Source organism: Rutilus rutilus, assembly GCF_951802725.1.
Source record: "Rutilus rutilus genome assembly, chromosome: 12".
NCBI lineage: Eukaryota > Metazoa > Chordata > Actinopteri > Cypriniformes > Leuciscidae > Rutilus > Rutilus rutilus.
In genome coordinates, this window is record NC_140217.1 from 8913425 (window position 1) to 8939116 (window position 25692).

The 25692-nt window shown below is 36.1% G+C and overlaps 3 protein-coding genes across 4 annotated transcripts; 1 reads left to right on the forward strand and 2 right to left on the reverse strand.

Annotated features, from left to right (window-relative positions):
* Positions 1 to 1699: 1699 nt before the first annotated feature.
* Positions 1700 to 5872, forward strand: mtx2 (metaxin 2). Its single transcript, XM_084425004.1, has 10 exons — positions 1700 to 1845; positions 2224 to 2271; positions 2378 to 2424; positions 2541 to 2613; positions 2801 to 2877; positions 2958 to 3050; positions 4329 to 4367; positions 4494 to 4619; positions 4741 to 4817; positions 5317 to 5872. Exons 1-10 carry the CDS (start codon positions 1806 to 1808, stop codon positions 5519 to 5521), a joined length of 825 nt encoding a protein of 274 aa, XP_084281130.1. The 5' UTR covers positions 1700 to 1805; the 3' UTR covers positions 5522 to 5872.
* A 244-nt stretch (positions 5873 to 6116) lies between these two features.
* Positions 6117 to 15956, reverse strand: nfe2l2b (nfe2 like bZIP transcription factor 2b). Of its 2 annotated transcripts, XM_084425003.1 has the most exons (5): positions 15789 to 15898; positions 14776 to 14891; positions 12561 to 12773; positions 12274 to 12432; positions 7530 to 8904 (listed from the first exon to the last, which is right to left on the reverse strand). In XM_084425003.1, the coding sequence occupies exons 3-5, from the start codon at positions 12681 to 12683 to the stop codon at positions 7654 to 7656; spliced, it is 1533 nt and encodes a 510-aa protein (XP_084281129.1). In that variant the 5' UTR covers positions 12684 to 12773; positions 14776 to 14891; positions 15789 to 15898; the 3' UTR covers positions 7530 to 7653. The 2 variants fall into 2 exon arrangements, with proteins under 2 accessions (XP_084281128.1, XP_084281129.1); XM_084425002.1 differs by lacking the exon at positions 14776 to 14891 and having other exon boundaries at positions 6117 to 8904; positions 15789 to 15956.
* A 4879-nt stretch (positions 15957 to 20835) lies between these two features.
* Positions 20836 to 22666, reverse strand: cycsb (cytochrome c, somatic b). The gene is made up of 3 exons (XM_084425733.1): positions 22478 to 22666; positions 21472 to 21646; positions 20836 to 21378 (listed from the first exon to the last, which is right to left on the reverse strand). The coding sequence occupies exons 2-3, from the start codon at positions 21638 to 21640 to the stop codon at positions 21233 to 21235; spliced, it is 315 nt and encodes a 104-aa protein (XP_084281859.1). The 5' UTR covers positions 21641 to 21646; positions 22478 to 22666; the 3' UTR covers positions 20836 to 21232.
* Between the last annotated feature and the right edge of the window lie 3026 nt (positions 22667 to 25692).

Consider the following 25692-nt stretch of genomic DNA (forward strand, 5'->3'; position numbering starts at 1 on the left):
AAAAAAAAATATATTATAATTCAATATCTCTGTTTATTGTTCATCTATTCATATTAATAACATATTATTTATATATTATTTTTATATATAAGTATTAGGCCTATGGAATATTTACATTTTAAAACAACGAAGAAAGGTTTTATGCGTCTGTTTTATTACATAGACCTTTATTTTACAAGTTTTCACATAGGCCTATTAATATTTAGGCTATATGCTTATATTCTTGTTCACATAGAGATGCAAGTAAGGATTGTAATCAACATTGGTATAACAATATTATATGACTAAAGAACAATTGAAATGCAGCTCACACGCAGTGGTAAGAGCGCGCGCGCGCGCAACGGGCCCGTGCACTTGATTTAAGGCTCGCGCCCTGTTCTAATGGCACCTTAATGACCGCTTGCAGACACTTGCAACTCCACTATTAAAATACATTAGCACATAAATACATAATAAAATATTCAGAATTTCAGAGCCTTACATGATTTTGTATTATGGTTACAACGAAATAAAATAAAATAGGCTATTAAGGTTTTAAGAATAGGCACTAATGTTGCAAAAAGCACAAAGCAGTGAAAGGCCGCATTCATATTCCGCGATCGGAAGTGGAGGATTAACCTACTAGACTATAGGCTAAAGAATCCAAAGGGAATAGTAGGATTGAGACTAGACTGAGAAGACGAGAAGAATCAAGAATCAGAATCGACCATACCGCAAATGGAAAAACAAAGTCAAGAATCATCATCCTGGATTAGGCTTATGGACACTGCGGAATGTTGAACATGCCCTTCTGCATTGCAGAGCCTAACAATGAACGACAAATACTGGAAACAAAATTAAAGGAAGAAGGTACAAACCATTTGAATTTAGAGCATTTAATGAGTCAGCTTCAAGGAATTAGAATAGCTCTGATAAATTATCTAAAAGAATCAGGAAATTATAGCCTATAAGAATATAATGTTTTCAAAATGTATTTTGTTTTTATTTCTTTTGTAAATGTATTTATTTGTGACATGATCAAGGTACTGCAAAGAGATAGCCTACAAAAAATTGTTCAGAAGATCATTGGTAAATCTTTTGCTCTATCTATCTCTTGCATTGTAAAGCTGAATTACACCTCGATCATGATCTAGTGTGTGTCACGTGTGTTACATATTTGTAGCAAGAAAATGTAGGCTATACTTCTGTTGTGACTCCTCATGTCCCTTCTGTGGTTGAATCGAATTGCTATTGTCCTACCTTTACAAAAACGAACTTGTGACTAGACTTACGCCGGAGGTCTAATGATTTCTGGCGTATTCGGTCCCCTCTTTAGAATTGTCTTAAGAATTTATGTTGAATTTCTTTATTTCTTGACTCTTATTTTGTATTTTTAATTTTTATTTGGTGCTATTATCCTCCACTCAATCCTTGAACTCAGTTGATGGATGATTGTATATGCCGCCATGACATACATACACCTGTACCACGGTTTTGATATTGTAAAACTGTATATATATATATATATATATATATATATATTTGTTTGTTTCATTATGATTATTATTAATTTTTTTCCTAAACATTGACGCTCCACACTCCAGTTCAGTAGTTGGCGGTAATGCACCATAAGCTGGTTTGCCAACAGCCAATATAACAAAACAAAAAAAGAAGAAGAAGGAGGAGGAACGTGATTGGCCAGAAAGCAGGAAAAACTTCTGGGTGACGTCACTACATGGGGACAGGAGCTTGCTTTGCCCTTGCGTGGGAAATTAATACCATCTCGTTGCTGTGCTTTGATTAAAGTAGATTTTTTCTGCGCTGTCATGTCTCTTGCTGCAGAGGCTTTCGTCTCTCAGATTGCAGGTAACTTAATGTATACGCTTGTGTGTAATGTAGCGAGATCATAGGCGTGTTAGTGGTTTGTGCTAGAGATGGGCAGGTTAGGATGATAATCTGTAACGTTACTTCTTTTCATCGTAGTCATTTAATTTCTCTCCATATTAGTTGAGAAAAACCAACATTTCTGGGCACGAGTCTGTTATAAATTTATCAGATGTCTTTACAACAGCTAAGTTAGAGTTCTGTTGTTTGCAATGCTATTGTCAGGGTCAAAAGATAGAGAAACCTATAATGTGGTCTCACATAGATGGATATTTAAGGGGAAGAGTTTCTGAAAAATGTAAAGATACAGTATTGTTTACGAAATGTATATTTCCCAGTTTTATTGTTTTTCTATTGCAGCTGCTGAGCCATGGCCTGAAAATGCTACTCTGTACCAACCTCTTAAAGGTAACTGTTTTTTTTCTTCACATTTACATTTAGCATGAGATCTTTACAACCATAAAGTAAATGAAATGAAATGAACATTAATATGGTTTCCTTTTTTTGTGTGCAGAGGATCAAATCCTACTGTCAGATTCTGCATCCTCGCTGGCAGTTCAGGTGAAAAGCTGTGCCATAATCACCCTGTTTATTCACACGCTCGCCGATTCACATCTTCAAAAACCTGAATAGTTTGTCACTTGTTTTAGGTTTATGAATTTAATCTTGTTTTGCAGACTTTCCTGAGGATGTGCGGCCTGCCCGTGCAGGTGTCCTGCCGTGCCAATGCTGAATACATGTCACCGTCAGGTGAGTAACCAAATTCTCCCAATTTTACAGTCATTTTCATGTTTTTGTTTCGTTTATGGGATTTGTTTATTCTTATCTTATGTTGGAAAGCTAGTGGTAAAGAGCTCTGTTTTCATCAGAATGAATGTATGAGTTAGTGCTTGTTCATTCATATGTCTTATAATGACTCATCCTCTCTGTTCATTAGGGAAGGTTCCTTTTATCCACGTTGGAAATCAAGTTGTGTCAGAACTGGGGCCGATTGTTCAATTCACAAAGGCAAAGGTAACTTTCTCACTCTAAAAAACAAACTCCATATGAATACTAGAATATTTGACTGCTGGCTGACATTGAGCTGTCCGTAGGGTCATGCTCTGAGTGACGGGTTGGATGATGTCCAGAGGGCAGAGATGAAGGCTTACATGGAGTTGGTCAATAACATGCTGCTGACTGCAGAGGTACAGACCTACACACATCAGCACGTCTTTGTGTATTACATACACTACCGACCGTTCAGTCTGTACCGTTAAGTCTCTTATGCCAAAACGGCTGTTATTTGGCCAGAGTAATACTGTGAAATGTTATAGAACTGAAATAAAACTGTTTTCTATTTTAATGTATTTTCAAATGTAATTTATTCCTTTGAATTTCCAGCATCATTACTCTAGTCTTCAGTGTCACATGATCCTTCAGAAATCATTCTAATATGCTGATTTGGAGTTCAAGGAACAATTCTTATTATTATCAATATTGAAAACAGTTGTGTTGCTTAAAGGGATACTCCACTTTTTTTGGAAATAGGCTCATTTTACAACTCCCCCAGAGTTAAACAGTTGAGTTTTACCGTTTTCGAATCCATTTTGAGAGAGATGCTAATGGTCTTGTCCGGTTCAATTCATTATGCTAAGCTATGCTAAAAGTGGGACCCCCAGACCCGGAGATCGGCTGAATGGATTCGAAAACGGTAAAACTCAACTGTTTAACTCTGGGGGAGTTGTAAAATGAGCCTATTTCCAAAAAAAGTGGAGTATCCCTTTAATAGTTTTGTGGAAACCGTGATACATTTTTTCAGCATTCTTTGATGAATAGAATGGTCAAACAAGCAGCATTTATTTGAAATTGAGACTTTTACATTTTTACAATAACATTCGATTTAATGCCTTCAAATCTTAAGGCCCGTTCACACCAAGGACGATAACTATAAAGATAACGATAAAGATATAATTCTAAAAATCGTTCTCCATATTAAAGAATAACAGAGTTCACACCACAACTATAACGATAAAGATATGAGGAACGATATCGTTGGGATCACTTTCAGAACGATTTTTTTTCCAGCTGTCGAACGATAAAACACTGACAGCCAATCAGAATCCACTCTAATTTAAAGGTCTCGCGCATTTAAAATGGATCTGGATCATCCGGGCGCGCGCGTGCTTAGAATAAAAAGACCGTTATCGGTCGTTGGTGTGGACGCATATATAGTTATCTTTATCGTTATCTTTATAGTAATCGTGCTTGGTGTGAACGGGCCTTTACTGTCCCCAAACTTTTGAATGGTAGGGTATTTATTAGCCATATACAAAAAAATCAGATTGATACATTTGTTACAAATGACAACATTTTCAGCACATTATGTATCTTTTCTCATGGATTTCTTTAATTATACTTAAAAAAAAAAAAATATATATGTGTTAAACATAATAAACTGTGAAAATTTTGCCTCTTCTTCCTAGTTGTATATCCAGTGGTGTGATGACTATACTGCTACAGAGGTATGTTTCACATATAAGGACCTCCACAAATCATATATAACGCATATCTTATCAAAGATGACATCTATGGCACCACATGTCAGCATATATGATCATGGTATGCATTTAATGGTAATATGTGTTCAGATCTCTAGGCCACGATACAGTAGTCCCTATTCTTGGCCCCTCAATCACGTTCTGGCCTATCAGAAGCAGTGGGAGATACGGAGGAAGATGAATGCAATTGGATGGTCTGGAAAGAATCTGGAGCAGGTATTTTTTTTGTGTGTGTGCAGATAAATGAAGTGTATTTCATTGACCCAGTCATGATTTTCTTTCATAAATGGAGCCAATGTACACTACATAAGGCTTTGTGTGGGTTTTCCCTTCTTAGGTGTATGAAGATGTGAGTCAGTGCTGTCAGGCCTTGTCACAGCGATTAGGAACACAGCCCTACTTTTTCAACAAACAGTATGTTTTGTGCACATACACTATCGTTCAAAAGTTTTTTTTTAAAAAGAGATTAATACTCTTATTCAGCTAGGATGCATGAAATTGGTTTTAAAAAAAGTAGCAGGAAAAACATTTATAATGTTGCAATAAATTGCAATTTAAAGTAACTGCTGTTCTTTTGAACTTTCTATTAATCAAAGAATCCTGAAAAAATGCTTCATGGTTTCAAATGTTTTTTGAGCAGAAAATCAGCATATTACAATGATTTCTGAAGGATCATGTGACACTGAAGACTAGAGAGTAATTCAGTTTTGTCATCACAGGAATATATTACCATTTAAATATATATATATTTTTAATATTAAAGATTTTAATTTGTATAAATATTTCCACATTATTATACTGTTTCTGCTGATTTGTAAATGTAGTAAATGAAGCTTTGTACACATACAGACATGCAGCATAACTCAATTATTGCATGGTGTCTTTGCTAATTGTTGTACTTTAAATGTCACAGGCCAACTGAACTAGACGCTCTGGTGTTTGGTCATCTTTTCACCATACTCACCACACAACTGACCAGCGACGAGCTTGCTGAAAAGGTTAAATCCTACACCAACCTGCTTTCTTTTTGCCATCGTATTGAACAGACTTACTTTAAAGAGCACGACCGAGAAGGCCAGTTTGGGTCCTCGCGCCATTCCAAAAGCTCACTACCCTGAGGACCACCCTTTGCCCAATATTTCTCACTCCTTTGATCAGGCTGAAATGATTGACATCTTTGATATCCTATGTGGATTAGAAGACTTAAAATATCAAACAGATCAGTAGGAGGGAGAAAAGGGGCATTAAATAAAGGTTTGTGAATATTTAAAGTATTCCCAACACGTTTCCGAACTACTCCTTTGCCTGTTTGTAATGCCATGACGGGAACTTGCCTGCCGCAACAGTAGAACTAGGTTTCGTGTATAAGGATTTAGTTGATGTAAATCATTTTTCCACTGTGTGATGCCTTTGTCTGATGTGTAAATGGAAAGTGCCTATGAAGTAAATAAACTTCAAGTTGGACGTTTGTTTGTTTCTGTGTTAAAAATGTCTTTTCATGCAAATTCTAACTGTGTTATATGTAGGCTATGATATGTACTTTAAAACGTTGTGATGTAGAGGCAGATCTCTAATATTGATGAAACACTCCCAGCATAATGTTGCTGTTGTTTTTGCTCCAGCAGGGGGCACATTAATGCTGCATAAAATTAAAAGCATAGCCGACAGTCAACATTTAGTGAATACACAAATGAATCTTGTGAAATTGTATTTAGCTTTTAAACAGTGTTTATTGGATTTAAATATATATTGGAATTACATGACAATCTTATGTAGAGTTTTAGAATACTAAATCCATTGTATGTGGTTAAAGCTTGCATATTAATTAGAACACACAAGTACTCAAAAAGCAGATTTGTATTTGCATCAAGATACATTTTCATCTGAATATTTATCTTAGCCTTCCAAAAAGCTTACATTTTCCAACTACATCATGAATATTCAGTTTATGCAGAATCTTATCATATAGTCTGTAAAATCTCTACCAAAGCTCTGCCCATGAGGCCAGTATTCCTTGTGATATGGATCTGCATGAGTAGGTCTACACATATATATCTTCTCTATATATTGTCTATAACAGTAAAGACTTTTATATTATTAAAAAATATATATTTTAACTAAAAGCTGTTCTTTTGAACTTTCTATTCATCAAAGAATCATGAAAAAATATACGTGTGTACAATTTGCACAACTGTTTTCAACATGGATAATAAGAAATGTTTCCCGAGCACCAAATCGGCATATTGGATTGATTTCTGAAGGATCATGTGACGACTGGAGTAATGATGCTGAAAATTCACCTTTGCCATCACTAATAAATTACATTTTAAAATATATTAAAATAGAAAACTGTTCTTTTAAATTATAGAAATATTTCACAATATTGCTGTTTGTACTGTATTTTTGATATAATAAATGCAGCCTTGGTGAGCATGAGAGACATTAAACATCTTCCAGCCTCATTATTCAAGCTAAAGATGTACATTTTATAATACCATAGTTGTCAGACTTTATTGCTAATTTGAAACAATTAGCTTAGTAAAATGTAACATTGACAACATTTTGGAGATTTCAGTGTTTCCTCATTAAAATAAACAGTATCTGTACTGCATGACTGAAAACAGCAGGTTTAATGCTCTTATGATGCTCTTTTAACTGGTTAAACTGATAAACCAACCCTTAAAGGTGCATTGCGCAAGTCTCTGAGTTTTTGCAGAACTATGCCCCCTTCTGACGACACGCGAAACTGCAACCAGAGTTGTGCACGCGGTTACGTGGAGTTTGCGTTGGGGTTTGGGATGAACTAGAAGCCGGTCTCTTTGAATCCATCTTCTACTTTTGCAAAAGTCGCTTGAGTTGTCTTCGCTGATGCGGATAATGGCGGCGAATACACAAACCTGCCAGACATAGCCAGGTGAGCGTGAACGCGCATGACGTCACGCCCAGTCGATTCCGACCCGAATCCCTCTTATTTATTTTATTGTACAGGATTATAGAGGCAATCGCAGTGATCATAGAAGGGCTCATTCAGCCCATCAGGCAATTGTTTAAGCATGTATGGGTTAGAAAAACGGGTATTTTTAACATGAAATGTTGCGCAATGCACCTTAAACAAAATCTGATCACAAGTGGTCAAAAGAGATGCATGTGAATGCCAGACATAAACAGGGTCAATGAATCCAAAGCCACTGCTGTGTCAAGTTACAAAGACCAAAAACCAAAGAGCTTTGCTGTAGGTACTTCAGGTGTGTTATACAGCAGTAGCTAAATCCTCTGACAGTGTATTTTTCTTGTTGGCCGTGCTACGTGGCAGCAGGTAAACCGTGCCATCAGTGCTGTGTTGTAGTTTGTACTCTTTAGGATTGTAGGAGTTTCCATGCTCATCTCTCAGCTGTCTGAACACCTCATTGTAGAGATTCCTGAGCTTCTCTTTCGTCTCGCGAAGATCTCTAGTGTTTCTCTCTTTTTCTTCCTTGCTTTTATCCTGCTCCCTCTTCAGAACCTCAATCTCGTCTTCGAGGTCAACGAGACTATTCAGCTTTCGTTTGCGACAGCTCTGGGCTGCCATTTTATTTTTGCCACGTCTTCGAATGTCTCTTATGAGTGCATGTTGAGCGTTGTTAAGTTTGCAGGAGCTGATGGCTTCGTTAAATGCTTCCACGGGCAGGTTGATGATGTCATGCACACTAAGCGGCAAACTCAGCGCTCGGGCTCGCTGTTCATCACGACATGCACGCCGGGCACCTGCAGCTCTGCTTGTGGTTGTGAGATTTGACTGAGGTTCTCTTTGTGAATATTCAGGTGTTGATTCATTTTGAGTTTGGTGTTGTGCACACACAGAAGTTTCATACATTGTTGCCTCTATAGTCTCAGAGTGGAGAGATAAAGGCAGCAGATCGCTGTAATCTGACTGGATGCTCTCCAGCTCATCCTTTTCTGATTGGCCGTTGCTTAAGGTGTCAGCCGCATAGAGGGATGTTTCTAAATCCACAGAGCTAACAGAAGCAGAGTCATCAAAACCCAGAAGAATGTGACGCTCCTCAAATTGCGAAAGCATTTGTGGAGCGTTCCTTCCAGGCGCACTATTTAATTGTTCTGGTTCACTGACTGTGCTAGTATTGATGGCATATGTATTTATATCAGGGCAAAACTCACTGAGGGTTGAATCGCTTGAGTTTATTTGGCATTTAGTTAAAATTCCTTGATTCTTAGGGTTACTACAGCTGTAAATTGTGTTTGAAGGTGAAGGTGTAAGATTGCCTGGATCTGAGAACGTCTGTATGCATGTTTCTAGGACTTCTAATGGGTCAGAGGGCATGCATGACAAAGGCTGAGCAACCTCATAAGAGTCTGCTATTGTCTGCGTGACTTCACTGATGCCATCTGTTGAGTTTTCCCTCGGTGGTTCTGGCAGTTGATGGTGGCAAATTTCAGTGATATCCGAAACAAATGGAGTTTCGGCCAAACTTGAGCCCTCAGACTCCAAGACATCCAGATAATACTAACAGAGAAACAAAACAGTATATCAAATACATTAGGCATATTTAAATAATTTTATGGTAAGAACAATTTTATTCTGATAATTTATAATGAGGCATGATATAGGCAACCCATCAAACATTTAAACTTTTTGGAGTTAATCGCTAGACATTCTTTTTACTTGTATTAAAAATTATTACATTTATTTGATAAATTGTGCATTATTTATCTGGCCACTAAGATTTTAGTGCAAATGTACATACGTAGACTGTACAAATCATACTTTCGGTCATCTGACCGGTATCACTTTGTATCAGTAAATTAAGAGGTGTCATATCGATCACAAGTTCAGCATGGAGTACCTCAAGGCTCAGTACTAGCACCATTTCTTTTCACTCTGTAAATGCTACCCTTGGGAGATATCATTAGGAAGAATGCCGTTAGTTTTCACTGTTACGCTGATGATACTCAGCTCTATATTTCTTCACGCCCTGACGAAACATCATTACATTTTTGCATTCCGTTAATTTTGTGAATTGGTATTAGTAATTTCCTACTGCTGAAAAACAGAGGTTTTAATTATTGAACCAAAAACCTCAGCACGTAATAACCTAGAATACTGTCTAACACTTGATGGCTGCTCTGTCAAGTCTTCATCATCCGAACCTGGGTGTGCCAATCTTTCATCTGAAAGCCACATTTTAGCATCTGAAAAACCAAATTTTTCCATTTTAAAAACATATCTAAATTTAGACATATGCTCTCAATGACAAATGCAAAAAAGTTAGTTCATGTGTTAATGATCTCAAGGCTAGATTATTGTAATGCTCTTATGGGTGGGTGCCCTCACAAACGCAGCAGCTCGAGTTCTTACTTGAACTAGGAAGTTAAGACCATAATAGCCCGGTTCTGTCAACACTGCAATAGCTCCCTATTAAACATTGCATACATTTTAAAATCTTGCTAATTACTTACAAAGCACAATTTTTTTTTATTTCCCCAGTACTTGAGCGAGCTCTTAACGTGTTATAGTCCTTCATATCTATTGCAATCTCAAAATTCTAGCCAGTTGATAAAACCTAGAATATCAAAATCAACTGCATGTGGTAGATCCTTTTCCTACTCATCACCCAAACTTTGGAAGTCTTCCTAGTATTGTTCAAGAAGCAGACACACTCTGCAACACATCTCTTTAACCTGGTATACACATTACCACATTTATATTCACATCCGTTAAATGATTGTAAGGCTGCATAAATTAGGTCAACCGGAACCGGGAACACTTCCTGTAACACCTGATGAACTTGTTACATCGTAAAAAGAATGACAACTATGCTAATATTAGTCTCTCTGTTTATCCTGAGGTTACCATAGTCAGCTGGATCCGGGTAGTATCCAGATCGGATGGTGGACCTGCACCTAGACACGACCTCATCACAGCCCTGAATGTCAGCAGAGATCCTGTCAACTAGACAATCCCCTGAGAAGGCCTCGTCGACACGACAGCCATCGGCACAGTTTCTTCAGCAAAGACCACAAGAACCAGACAAGGTCTCTGCACAGACCCCTATGGCCAGCATCAACTCCATACTGGGGTGATGAATCCAATCTTCAAGCAAAATGAACTGGATGAAAAATATTTGAACGCTACCGATCCACAATTTGACTTCTGACTTGTGATACAGCCTGAATCATAATCACACCGTGTTTGTTCACTGGCCAGAGGAGAACTGGCCCCTCAACCCGAGCATGGTTTCTCTTAAGGTTTTTTTCTCCATTTCGGTCACCTGATGGAGTTTGGGTTCCTTGCCACTGCCGCCTCTGGCTTGCTTAGTTGGGACCACTTAATACTCAACAATATTATTGATTTGACTGCATGATAACTGAACTAAGAAGTGACGATGACACACATCATTTTCTGCAGTGCTGCTTTATATTGGAAATGAACTAATTTTATAATTGATGATCTTTACAACGGAACTGAATCAACACTGAACTGACTTCAGCTGAACAATGACACGTTTTTTTAGAGCTTCTGTACAGCCTAAATGAACTGTTTGCATCACTGAATCATTTTCCTGTCATCACTGTAAAGCTGCTTTGAAACAATCTGTATTTTATAAAGTGCTATATAAATAAAGGTGACTTGACTTGTACATGATAAACTAAATTATATACACTACTTATCAAATGTTTGAGGTCAGAAAGATTTTTTTTAAAGAAATGAATATATTTATTTAGCCAGGAGGCATTAAATCAATCAAAAGACATTTACAAAATATTTATCTTCTAAAAAAATTCAGAACTTTCTATTCATTAATGGCTAACTTATTATGTATAATAAGTACATTACAGTTCAAAGTACATTACAGTTTTTTTTTTGCAGAAATTAATACTTTTATTGTTAGCAAGGAGGCATTAAAGATAAACGTTTAAATGGTTGCAATAACATCCTATCTAAATAAATGTTGAATTCTTTTTAACTTTCTTTTCCCTTAAAGAATCCTGAAAAAAAATGTATCATGGTTTCCACAAAAATGAACAGCTGTTTTCAACATTGATAATAATAGGAAATGTTATTATTATTTTTAAAGAATTTTAAAGAAATAAAATTACATTTTTTTATATAGTACATTATAAAACAGATAATTTTTCACAAATATTACTGTTTTACTTTTTATATTATGGAATCTTCATTTATATTAGAACGCCTATTTCAGTGATGATAGGGACATTACCTGCATGCTATATACTTTAAACATTAACTCACTGTATCTCAGATAAGCACACACCTCAAATTAATGACTATTGCATTTTAATATTGCTGATTAGATATGGTACTATTTGCTTACATTAATTTTTACCTAAACATTTTGAACAGCTAAGAAGTTAAGATTAGTATGAAACAACATACTTTCATGAAATTATGTTATTGCATCATTTAAAGTTACGAAAAGAATTACCCCTCACTTTACAACTAAGATTTTTTTTGTATTTTTAATTTATTATACATTATATTTGAAATTAAACTATGATTTATTTATAAAGCACATTTTAAATATACAGAGGTTGAGCCAAAGTAACTATTTAGAAAAAAAATAATATAAGAATTATATATATATATATGCATGTGTCAAACTATTAGCTTTTAATCACTTAATATAAACAATTATTGAATGCTTACTCTTTTTTTTTTCTAAGGCAGAGGGAGAACTCTACTAAGCATGTGATTTTATAATTACCACAGAAGCTGTTACAGTTACTACTAGGTTACTTAAATCTAATGTTACTTTGTCTGTAAATCGAAAACGTATTACTAAACTCAAAAAGACAATCATGCACCAGTTCAGGCGTGTCTGTGTGAGTCTTTCTGCATTGTGTGCATAAGCACCTGTAAGTCCGGCAGTGACAGAAGTTCACTAAAAGCCTGCTCCTGAGAAGGAAGCTTCTGAGACTTCGAGAATAGCAGGGCAGATAGCAGGGGATTCTGGGTAACGGGTGAATGCTGAGTAGACACCGTAGAGGGCAACGTCTCTGAGAAGGGCACAGCCTAAAACATAGGTAAAATAAGAGAGAGTGAGTGGGGTGTGTGTGCAGGCGCTATTTTGAGAGAATTTAAGGTTTTCTATATTAATTAAGGGATGCACAGTGTTTATATGTAGTTAATAAAATGGTTACCTGGGAGTTCACAGGTGAAGGACTAGGCAAAAACTCTCCAGTCTCCTTGTCAAGTTTCTGTAACCTTTGCATTATCCTTTCAAGCTCTCTCTCGCTTTTCAACTGTCTCTCGCTTGCTCTCATGGTCTCCTCCTTCTGCCGAAGGCATCCATCAAAGATCTCTCGTTCCACCCCCAAATCGACATCCTGCCTCCATAAAATATCAATCAAATCCTAAACACAGAGACATAACAAAAAACAGACAATTTACCATGTTTGTATGTGGCCATACACACTCATATTACAATAAGAGCATGTTTGCATAAACTTTCTGTGAACTCTCCGGCAAAATCAGTCATGTTTTTGTACGTGATTTGCATTCACATTCATTTGCCTTGCAGGTGCACCTTCTTACCAAATACACCTGTAAACTGGTCATATGAGTGAAACAGGTTGGTGTAGCATAACAATAAACACAATCATGGTGGATCTTTTTTTAATTTTATACAGTAAACACGTTTTGATTTTACATATCAGACAGTGGTTCTCAACCAGGGAGCATTAGCCAAACTTCAAGATGATGACTTCAATTTTTTTTAAACCAAGACAAAACAAGGATTAAAATAAGCTTAAACAACAAACAATTAAGATATGTTTTATTTTAATACACCCCCTCATTAGTTTTGGAAAACCTGCATAGGCTGAAAAAGTCATGTAAATATATAGAATCTTATAACTCCATGGGCATTCACAAACGACTGGAGAAGTTATGGGGTCGTACGATGTTGTTGTGGACAAAAAAAAAAGATATAAGATCCCTTGTAATCATTTCTGTTGATATCATAAAATGGTAATCTGAGAATTTATGAGCCCTGATTGTATATGGTCAGAGGTTGTGCTGCCACTGAGGGAGCTTATTCACATGATATATGACACGAGACCAATAAAGTGCTTTAGTGTTTTCTACTTTGTTTTCTACTCAAAATAATATCAATGACATCTGTGGTGCGCACTACAGTTGTAGAACTGAAAATAGAAACAGTTCAGTTCAGATCAGATCAGGGAAGTTCATGTCAGTTCATATCAGTTCAGATAAGGGCAGATAAGGGCAGGTAAGTTCATTTCAGATCAGATCAATTCAGGCAAAGGGGTAAATGTTGTCTGGTTGGCATAGTCCAGTTGATTGGCTGAAAACAAACAAACCTGAATGCAGGTAAAAAAAAAAAAAAAGAGTACCCATGAGCAAAGATGACAGAATTCAAATGACATCCTTTTGGGGAGTAGAACAAGCAGAACATCTGTTTCTCCAGGCACAACACACCTTTCAGTTCAGTTTAAGATTAGTTCATTTCATGTTAATTTAGCCTAGTTCTGACTGAATTTCTATTGTTTTTTTTCTTCAGTGAGCAAACAAAATTGGACAGAGGCAAAGAAAATAATAGTCATTTAGTTAACATACCATCTCTCTCAGAGAATCACACAGCAGGGAACAACAACAGGAGTCAGATTGTCATTTACTATAGTTTAAAGCTTAATTTGTAATCCATTTTTCAATTCACTATCAGTATTAGATATTACCACGGGTGTTTACAAGGTGGAAGATAGAGCTGTGCACATTGTACACAACAGTGGCAATGATTAAAATGTTTTCAAGCATATTTTAGCACTATCAGACCCCGTAACTAGTGTATGTCCATTCCAGCTTTGCTGTTTATGTGTATGTGTGTTAACCTGAAGGCCATGACACCGCGGTCCTCTGAGTGAGCGCACTTTATATGCTGGTACACAAACAAAACTGCCGTGCTCATCGCATTTGTAATGGAGTCTGTCATAAAGGCCTTGAACTTGTTGCCCTCTCGCTGGAGTCACGCAAGTAAATAAATGCTACAGATTACGTAGGGGTTTGTGAATTTAATTCACTAAGCAACTGCGGAAAAACAATTCATCATATAATGAAAAAAATCCAGAACAAGAATAACTGGGAGAAAGAAGGTATAAAGGTGATCTGAGTGAAAGGTGAATACTCACGCCTACAGCTGGATGATGAATGTGATGATGCAACTGTGTTAAAGTGTAGACAGGCTGATAGAGCCTTGTGTGTATAAAGGACAACGGATTTGTGAATTAACTCTTCTCTCTGGGGTAAATGGCTATCCACCCTGAAACAGTAGTGCGGTAGTAGGTGTGTCTGGATCAGGTGCACAAAGTGAAATGTTTATTTAACCAACCCACTCACTTGAATTCATGACAGCCAAGACAATTTTTTTTGTTTTTTTTCTGGGTGGCCTCCCCCTGCGTCAGAGACCTCGGCCACAAAGCTTTTCTCATTGTCCGCCATTCCCCATTTATAGCCTAATATTCATAAAAAAGGATCAATTTGCAAAGTTTTAAAATATGCTCTAACTGCATTTTTTTTTTTACGCTACTGCACATATAATTACTTAATTAAAATAATTATTATGCTGTCACACGAATATAGGGGCCGTATAACAAATTATGCTAGACCATCAAAATACTTTACAATTCTGAGCCATTTGTGTGATATCTGAGGTAATTTACCACCGGTAAACAGGTGTTATTCAACACATTAACTGGTTACACAAAATTTACAAATATTTTTGTTTATGACAAACGTTGGGGTCAGTATAATTTTGTATGTTTTTGAAAGAGGTCTCTTATGCTCACCAACCATAAAGTAAAACAGTAATTTTGTGAATTTGTATTACAATTTTTTTTTTATCCTATTTTAATATATTTAAAAAAGGAAATGTTCATGTGATGGCATCATGATCCTTTAGAAATCATTGTAATATGACACACACACACACACACACACACTTTCCCAAAATCTGTATTTTGCCTTTGAATATAGGAATGATTGCTTTCCTAACTAGTTGGATAACGAAATTACAGTTCTTATTATTTTACTAAAAAGAGGTTGAGATTCTGAGATTCTATTCTGAGACTATTCATGATGCTAACTCTTTTCTTTCTTTTAATCACTGCTACAACTTTAGTAAGTTTGTCTAATAATATTTAATTTCAGCTTGTAAGTCACTTTTCTTTCAAGCTCATCTCAGCAAGTTATAAATTATAGGAAAACCACTTCAGAACAAATTAGTCCTTGTTTTTTTTTTTCCATAAGTTGCACCAAAGTTCATTGAATTGATGTTTCATGAACCCAGTCCAGGGTGAATGTTTAACTAAATATATTTGGTTTCTCATGAAAATATTGTTTTTTAAACTTACCGAATCATGTAGAAACTGAGCTGAAAGGTCGTCCATGTCTTTAAGCTGCTGCGGATAAAATAGTCTGATGGAGGACTAATATAAGCGGCAGCAAAGCACATTGCTGAATCAAATCTGACGACACGCGCGTGTAACAGATCCCAAATACAGAGAGGACTCGCCAGCATTATCCATCAGCCAATCAAAAATCAGATAACAAATTCAGGGACAAAACATTAGCCAATCAAACGACAAAACACAAATATTAACATCGGCCCGCCTCCTACAACGCATTGACCAATAGCAGCCTTCAACGAGACATGCCTACAACACTTTTTAACATGCCTTTACAAACCTTTCTGCTTATCAAGGAAAAAGGTGATAAAATCTATTTTGATTCTTTACATACACAAACAGAAAAGCACAAGTTTACCTCATTAAAACGTAAAATGACATAAAAATCGCTCTGATTTTCTTTCCAGAACGTACAACTAGGCTACCAAAAATATAATTTAATATAAGTTTAATGGCCAAGTAAAACGAGGATAAACCTCTTGTGAGGATGAACCGCTCCCAGTATTAAACGTGCACAATGTACAATGCATTGGATTATGAAGTAGCCTACAACGAAATATATATGATATATTTAAACAGCTTTTTAAATGAATCAATTGTAGGCTACGTCTTTCAAGAATTTCATCCCCCTCAGCTTTCAACACGCCACGAAATGTGACAGGTAGCTGCGATTAGCGCCATGCCCACTCTACCTATGCCAAGGGTACGAGCTCAGAGAAGACTCTCCGACGAGCGCGTTCATGAGTACCCTACACGTTCACGTTTGGCAGCTCCACGTCGACATTCCTTTAGCGACGGCAGAGAGGGGGTCCAGTCCAGCGATATATTCAGTCTGTTACTCTGTTTCGAGACACAGCTAGGAGAGACACCGGTCAACTGCGAGGTAAGCAGACACTTTACAGTCCAGTATTAAACTTTCATCAGTGGCTTTGGCCTCAAGTTTATGTTTTTGGACGGGATGCAATAAACTCAGGAAAGCGTGCGTACTAAATTACTTTTTAGTCAGTTCTTAAAGTGATGCCAGGCTTAAACTATTTTACAAAGTCATTTGAGAAGTTTTAGATACAAACACTGAGAAGAGAACCTTGTTTCAAATAATAGTTTAGCTCTTCACAAATTCATACAGGCCAGTAGGTTCATTGTAGATCCTTAAATATGCTTCTGAAAACTGAATTGGTGAATTGCCATGGTATAGCCTATATTAGGTGGGAAAATTCACATGTATATATTTCCATAAATTGCGTAGCCTATAAACTCTTCATTGAAAAACTTTTTTTTTCTTGTAAAATACTTTTCCTCCCCTTTCTTGAAATAGACCTTTGCAATTGGATGAAATAAGTCCATTACAGACTGTTACATTTTTTTAAGGATTTTCTTAAATATTGTTGCAACAGTTTGAAGTTGTAAATGCATGAAGACACGTCAGCTTATTCTAGTGAGTGGACATACATTCTAACATGTGTTTTACTTCCCAGGATCCTCAGAAGCTGATTGGTCCTGAGAGGGCTACCTTCTCAACCAAGGCAACTGCAAGCAGACTGACTGAAGCCCAATTGATAGCAGTACATGTTTGATACATTTTAAAGACAATTCTAGAATTCAAAAACAGGTTTCCTCTGCCAGTGTCGCATACGCACATATGGACACACTTATACAGAGAAACACACACACACACACACTCAACCATGGCTCCTCGGGGAAAGTTCTGTGGTCCACTCTGGCTGTGTGAGTGTGTGGTCAGTGCATTACAGAACTTTGCTTTAGAAGCTCCACCCTTCAAATCCATACTGATCCCCGAGAAAATAAAGGCTTGGTTTTATTAGTTCTGTGACTGGTTTGAAGTATATACTTAACTGTAACATGGAATATGCCTTTTGTTCATCTAATTTTGTTAGATGTTGACTTCAAATGAACTTTCAGATCCGTTAACCAAATCCCTCTCTTACTAGTATTTATATAAATATATAATGATTATGTATATTTAGAAGTTATTAACAGCATAAAGAAAATGAGATGGAGTCAACACAGTTATTAAAATGAACAATGGAAATGTATGATGATGTGTTGATTCAAATGACCTCAATGGTTGGTTTACGGCTTGCGGATTTATTAAACCTTTTAATGTTTTGAACAGTGTTTTGTTTTTCTTCTTTACCCTGTCAAGGATATTTCACAAGTGTGAAAGTATACAATTTTGTATTCTTGGCTTGTAAATTCTATTGGAACTCATAATGGTTTATATTGCTCAGTTCTGCTGGAACCAAAATGGTTTATGGAAAGTTATAATCGTATGAGTGTAATATATTTGAAGTAGCCAGTCAGTCTCTCATTTGTTGAATACATAACACATAATGTAGTTAAGAGTGGCTAAACTCTCACTATTTTACTGTATTGCCTGAAAGAGACTACTCTGCTGACTATTATGAATGTTATCCATAAAAAAGGCCTTAAGTGAAATCAAATGTTGCAGTTATTAAGTATGTTGCACTTGAGTATGTCATATTTGGATGCAAGCTTCACCAACAACCATTAAAGGGACCCAAAAATGAACCCTCATGTTGTTCCAACCGTGTATGAATTTCTTTCTTCTGCTCAACACGAAACAAGATATTTTGAAGAATGTCGATAACCAAACAGTTGACGGTATAGCTATTGACTTCATAGTATTTTTTTTCTTCCATTTAGAAGTCAATTGGGTCCATCAACCGTTTGGTTACCCATATCCCTCAAAATATCTTCTTTTGTGTCCAGCAGAAGAAAGAAATTCATACAGGTTTTAAACATTTTGAGGATGACTAAATGATGAAAGAACTTTTTGTAGATCATTTTGTAATTTCAAAGATTGTAGGTTATGAATATGGTTTTCACTATTTTAATTCATATTTTTTCCCTTTCCCTTAATTTCAAATGTGTAATGTAATCTTTCAATTAAAAGATTTAACAAAAATAATAAAACATGTTTATTAGCCAAAGTGGGTCTAAAAGGCAATTTTGTAACTGCACCTATGGAGGTTTCGGTATATTTTAAAGTGGAAAATGGTTTATGTTAGGTAGGTGACATACATTATTACATGAAATATAGGTTAACTGTTAAAACATTTACAGTTTTAACACTTTATATATAGAAAGCTTTAGAAAGACCGAACTTTAAAGAAAGAAAGAAAGAAAGAAAGAAAGAAAGAAAGAAAGAAAGAAAGAATTAATTGTCTGCTGACCTCTAGTGGAGTTGTGTGGCAGCACATGCTCTGATCCCTCCTCCATCTCGTATTCATATTTCGTATCTCAGTTTCTGTAGACACATTCACCTTGAGGTTGAGGATGTTGATGCAGTAGTCACAGAAACAGTCACACACACTTCAACTTTACAAGATTACCTGGCACCCGTTTTCACAGTCCGATCATAGATTGTCGGTCAAACATAGATCAGATAAGAAGTGAAAGGATGTTGTTTTTTGTTGACACTGTAATTTAATACTGTTACATCTTCGACACCTACATGTGACAGAGGTTCCTCTCCATGACACAGACGGTGGCAGACCTACTCCCTATTTATGTCAAAGGCATAAATCAACCAGATATTCTCGTCTTATAGCTTGAAATAAACAGGACTTAACTCTACGTAAAACACATATTTTTGTATCACATACATGTTCGCAACACCGAAATCACTGCAACCGGCCAAAATGCTAGTAGCCTATATTTCACTGACATTCCATTCACTTGACTTCCATTGTATTTTCCATTTTTACTAAAACACTAGATATTTTAGTTTTTTTCCAAAATATCCTCTTTTGTGTTCGCAGAAGAAAGAAAGAAATTCCTACAGGTTTGGAGCATCTTGAAAAAATGTTGTTTCAGTTTACGAATGAAAGTCATGTCTGACGCGCTATATCAAATATGCATGTTGATTGTGCAACCTTTGTGTAAAAGTGTTACAAAATAGCGTTGCGTAACTGGGGGTGTCCACTAGATGGCGGCATTTTCATTTGGAATGACACTTCTAATGACATTGAAACTAGTGATTCAGGATAGGTTATTTAAGCATATTAACCAGATTGTTTCTTTCCTGACATTGCATATGATATTCCAAATATTTTTAGGATATTCAAAATATATTATGAATCTTCACAAATCCCGATTATTTTATAGGGTTAATGTAAAGTAGCTGATCAGACTGGATTTGACCAGCTGTGCACTTCTCTGTTCGGACTTTGCTCTCTGGCGTGAACTGCACGTATCTAGATATAACGTTCGAGTCAAAAGTCAAAGCTTAGCTCTGATAAGGATCCTTCAAACTGATAACACGTCTGTCCTATTTAAATTAAACTAATTACTCATGAAGCTACACTGCTGAGCTCAGTACACAGATCACATATACCAATAAACCAATCTGTACAAGCTAAATATTAAATCGGATTGTATCCATTTATGTTAGTTACTTTACTGTTAGTTATTTTAGATTTGTACCTATCATTTGGATATAATGTATCTGAAAAACAGAGGACACGAAGCAGCAAAGCATTTTGTTTCCTAATCATCAAAATTATTTAACCAAAGAGCACTTTAATGATATTGAAATTGCAATATTTTATTCAATAATAATGTTATAATTTTCTTACAGCAGTGCTATGGATATTCAATTTCCTGATCAGAAAGCTTAAAATTTCCTTCTAAATCAATCAAGAGCTGCACCCTTCATATTGAATCATGACTATGATGACGATTCAATTTTTCAAGGCAAACCATATGCATGCCACATCTTTTTACCAGGACTTGCCCTGACATTTCTCAGAGGGTTGTGAGAATACCTGACACTTTATATCCTGAGTTTAAAGTCATTGAGTCATTGGACTCTTACAGCTTAGTACACTGAAAACATAAACTTAAAAAGTAATACTGAAGAAATGTTGCACTTTCACTTTAAACTGCACATCATCAAAGAGCAAGTGCGTTACAACACGAAAAGCTAGAAGAAAAAAACATAACAAATGGACCATTTTGACCGTTTTATTTGACAGTTCAAATCCATCCGTTACAGTTAGTTACCAATAAGCATGCTGCTTGTTCAGACAACTCATTGCGATTCAAATACTAACAGGGTTTAGTATATTTTAATAATTTAACAACAGCTCCTGTGAAACCAGGTGACAGTTTTCATTCCCTCAGTGGAAACACTGGGGACCTGCAGTAACTTGACTTTTGCTTTGACAAACAAACAAAAAATGGAAATTCTCACAGCTAAAATGGGCTGGCTTTAGAAGCATGTCCGTTATGAATAATCCTGGCCCCCTGATCTGTCACACTGTCTGATTTTGTATTGTTAAAGACATTCAAATCCAAACTACAAACATTTAATTTAAATATTGCCGCCTCCTCATTCTCCATCTGTATTATGATGTGGCTGACTTTAAGTATGCAATAAGGTCTGCCCTCTCGCCCTTCTTCTTGATCCCGGCAAAGATCATCTTTGTGCCTGGAATGTACTTCTTGGGGTTCTCCAAATATTCCATCAAGGTATCTTCACCCCAGACAATGCCTGAGAAAAGACATCAAAAAGACTTGTTAAACAATACAATTCCGTCTCACTGTGAAACAAATGACAAGCTATACTTTAATCAATTAGCCTTACCCTTGCTCTTATTGGCATCTGTGTAGGAAAACCCCTCTGCCTGGCCAGTCTTGCGACCAAAAAGACCCCAAAGATTTGGCCCCACTTTGTGCTTGCCTCCGTTTTCAACAGTGTGGCACTGGGCACACTTCTGGACGAAAACCTTCTTTCCCTTGTCAGCGTCACCCATATTTACCTAGAAGAAAAGGAGAGGTGAAAACACTGCAGAAAGGCATTTGAAGGGTAAACGGTTTAAAGACACAGTGTGGACAAATCATCAGAAGGTCATTCAAGGATTCAAGACATAAATCAACCAATATAAGCTCTAAAACAGCTTATAAGATCAGTTCACCACCTAGGGAGATGTAAAGCATCTGCCGCAGGTTTCTAGGTAAGGTCAGACGGATAAGCATGCTTCCCCTGCCAAAAGTCTACGTATCAGTAAACATCTTGATATTAAGGTGTTCATCCTGGGATAACCTCAAATCGCCTTTATTAAAAGAAGCCTTAATCACAGATGTATAGCTCGTTAGGAATCAGCCTGTTATAACCATCTTCAAATTAATAAACTGTCGGATTAGAGTGTGTGTGTGTGACAAAATCCCTATTTAACTTATCAAAAGACTCATTTAAACTACACATTTTTGAAGAACACAACAAAATTCGTAAACCGGCTTTAGATCCACGTTGCGGAAGCTAACACAGCAGCTAACCATATCAGAGTCATATCTGGCTAGCCTCACATTACATTTCCCACGAATTACTTAACATTTATTATTGCTCAATTACATAAACCGAGTCTTTTCTTGTTGTAATTAAAAACAAACAGCGTTTTTCTTATCATTAAACCCTACATATTCCTTTCTTGAGATACAATTGTTCTTGAGAAGTAACGATACCGGTAAGCTTATGCAACCTCACGTCATCCTTCCTCAGAACAGCTTAAAAATCCTCCATTTCATACAAACATCACATCTGTAACAGGGCGGACAGATCTCAACACGATGTGATCGGTTTAAAATGTTACCTTTCAGACCGTGTGAGGAAGCTCCTTGCCTGCCTTGCGGGACGTAGTACTCTGCTCGTGCCAGTCGGCGGACCGATTCTGTTCAGGGCGAAAGAGAAAGGTCATTTTACAGGCGCGCGCAAGACTCCGGTATTTTACGTCACAATCATGCGCTGCCTAAACCGTCACGTGCCTCATTCCGACGAATCTGGTAACGGTCCCGCAGCTGTTCTCCTGAAGATCCATCTATGGAGTTGTGACAGACAAGTGCATTTAAAGAGATAATCGGTTTAGATAAAGCGCAGTTCAGAGTCCGGAAACGTTGTTTATACATATTGCATATATATATATATATATATATATATATATATATATATATATATATATATATATATATATATATATATATATATATATATATATGACCGTCAGTATTTTATTAAAAAAGGTAATTTGACAAGAAGCCAAGCCAAGGTCAAACTCGTTCTGTTTTCTCCATCCCGTTTAATTGACCTGTATGCCTGTATATATTTATATATACGGTGCTTATGTACCGTCGGTATTTTATTAAAAAAGGCAATTTGACAAGACGCCAAGGTCAAACTGCCTGTATATATAAAATATCAGTGATGGAAATATTTAACAGTCTTAAAAATTGTAATTGCGAATGAATATTACTAGTTATTGAAAAAAAGTTTATTTTAAACTTAAGTTCTGGAATTGTATGGTTAAATAATTCATGAGAAACTATCGAAGGCGTGGTTACCCTGAAAACAAGATTTAACGAGTCTCAAATGTACGCATTACTCAAGCGAAAGGCGCCTCCTCGTACACATCCAGTTCCTATGCTGACGTGCATGGCGTCACGTGATTTTTTTTTACTGCGTGACTGGAATTTCATTACATGGCAGCACGTATCCATTCACACGGTTCTTGTTCTTGGCTAAATGGGCATGCAAATCAATTCTTTAGAACACATTTCAAGTTTTCTGGTGTTTCCCTTTCAACAACAAGCTGACAGACAGGTGACTCATAAATGATAGGCTATAATCACAGTGGTGTACATGCACGTGACTGACAGGAATGAAAAATAACAGGTCGTGGCAGAGGTACACAATTTCTCAAGGAGAACTGCTTGAAAATGTGCTTTCATTTGAAAATACACAAAGGCTACCTGTGTATCTAAACTGATCACAACCTTCCTTACTATGGATAGCTGTGTTAAAACAACCCACGAACATTACACATGAGTCATGGCACTTATTAAATTAGTTTCAATACTGAGTGGAAATTCACCCTGTGTATTTTCTAAATGCATGTTATAGATCTTATTGTGCACAATTTGTCTGTGCATATGTTGGAACAACATTCCAGTCCAAAAATGTAGTGCAAATCGTATCCCTATCCCTATCCCTACCCCTGAACCTAACCCTACCCATAACTCATCCCTACAATCAGAGGAGAATCATAGGTGAATAACACTGATTCAGAAGCACCTAATCCTGGTTGTAATCCTAAACTTGACATAACTGTCAATTTGTCTCTCGAATCTGGTTGTTTGAAATGTTGTTCCAGGACCAACAAAGATGTTTGTTTCTCAACAAAGGTGGGAAATTACCATCCGCAACAAGCATTTTTATTTGCAGGGAAGTTATCTTTCCTAATCCTTATTTTTGCACCCACACATAATGTTTCATATAGCCTTCTAATTGAGGAGAGATAATCAGTTTAGCTGAAGAGCTTAAACACCAAGATCCAACATTCTAAAGTGCCATTTAGATGCAGTTGGATTAAGAATGTTGGGATACTTTCACACTGAGCCAACAGACACCAACAAGCCCTTGTGAAAAAGAAGTACACTTTAACATACTTTTAAAAGGGGTACTTGTTATGAATATTGTACACTTTACTGTATTATTATTTTAACTATGTATTGTTTAATTTTATGTAAAGGCCCACTAGGGACGAACATTGAGAATTAGCTTCGGCTAAAATGTTGTAGTATGTAACGAGCTTATGTAACATACTTGTCCCTATTCAAATAAACTTAAATAAATAAATAAATAAATAAAAGAATACTTAAATGTAATGTTGTGGACACTTAATTGCATGTTATTTGCAATTAAATTAAACTGCATTATAGTTGAATTTATATTAAATACAACTTAATAGTGCTTAATTTGATCCATGCAAGTAGGACTTAAGTACATCTTTATATGTAATTTCATAATTAAATTGTCTTTGAAATATGTTTTAAGTGTACTGTTGAATGTACTGACAAGCATTAATTGTAAACTAAAATATACTTTAATGTCATTTCTATCGAAACTTGTATGTATTTAAATATAATTGTAATGACATATTTGTTAGGAAGTTGCAATTTAAAATGTATTTAATTTTATATAAAATAACACACTATAGTTAAAATTATAATCAAGAACTTAACATGTGCTTTAGTAGGCTATATTAGTCAACACATCAAAATAAGTAGCCTACTTGTTTACAAAAGATTATTAAAACATTGATTTAAAATGTACTTTTTAATTTGACTATTATTGCAAAGTGGACTTTTTAAAAGTGTTACTTAAGTGTGTTAAGAAAGAGTCATGAATGTGTACTTAAGTGGTCTTGCATTTATTAATATTATATTATCTACAAGTTCCGTTTAAAAAAAATATACTGTCAAGATTTGAATTTCACTACAAGTGCACATTCAGTACAATCAACCTCACTTCTTTTTCACAAGAGGGGTGAACACTGACCCAAACCCAACCCTCATGTCTTTCCAAACCTGTAAGACTTTCGTTCATCTTCGCAACACAAATAAAGATTTTTGATGAAATGTGAGAGCTTTTTGTCCCTCCATTGAAAGCTATATGCAACTACCACACGTGCTGCGTAACAAGAGAATGAACCTCATTGGTTCTCGCACGTTAAGTGAACATGCTTAAACTTCTGTCTACCACAACTGATGTGAATATGTGAATAAAACAAAGTCTAAATTGAATCCGTTCATCATATAAAGCGATCGAGTCTCTTCTGAAAATTTTGACTAAACCGCTCAATTCATATTGATTAGTTTAACAATCTCTTTATGAACTTTTTGAAGCGTCAAAGTGGTAGTTGCGTAGCTGTCAATGGAGGGACAGAAAGCTCTCAGATTTAATAAAAAAATATCCTCATTTGTGTTACGAAGATGAATGAAAGTCTTACGGGTTTGGAAAGACATGAGTTTG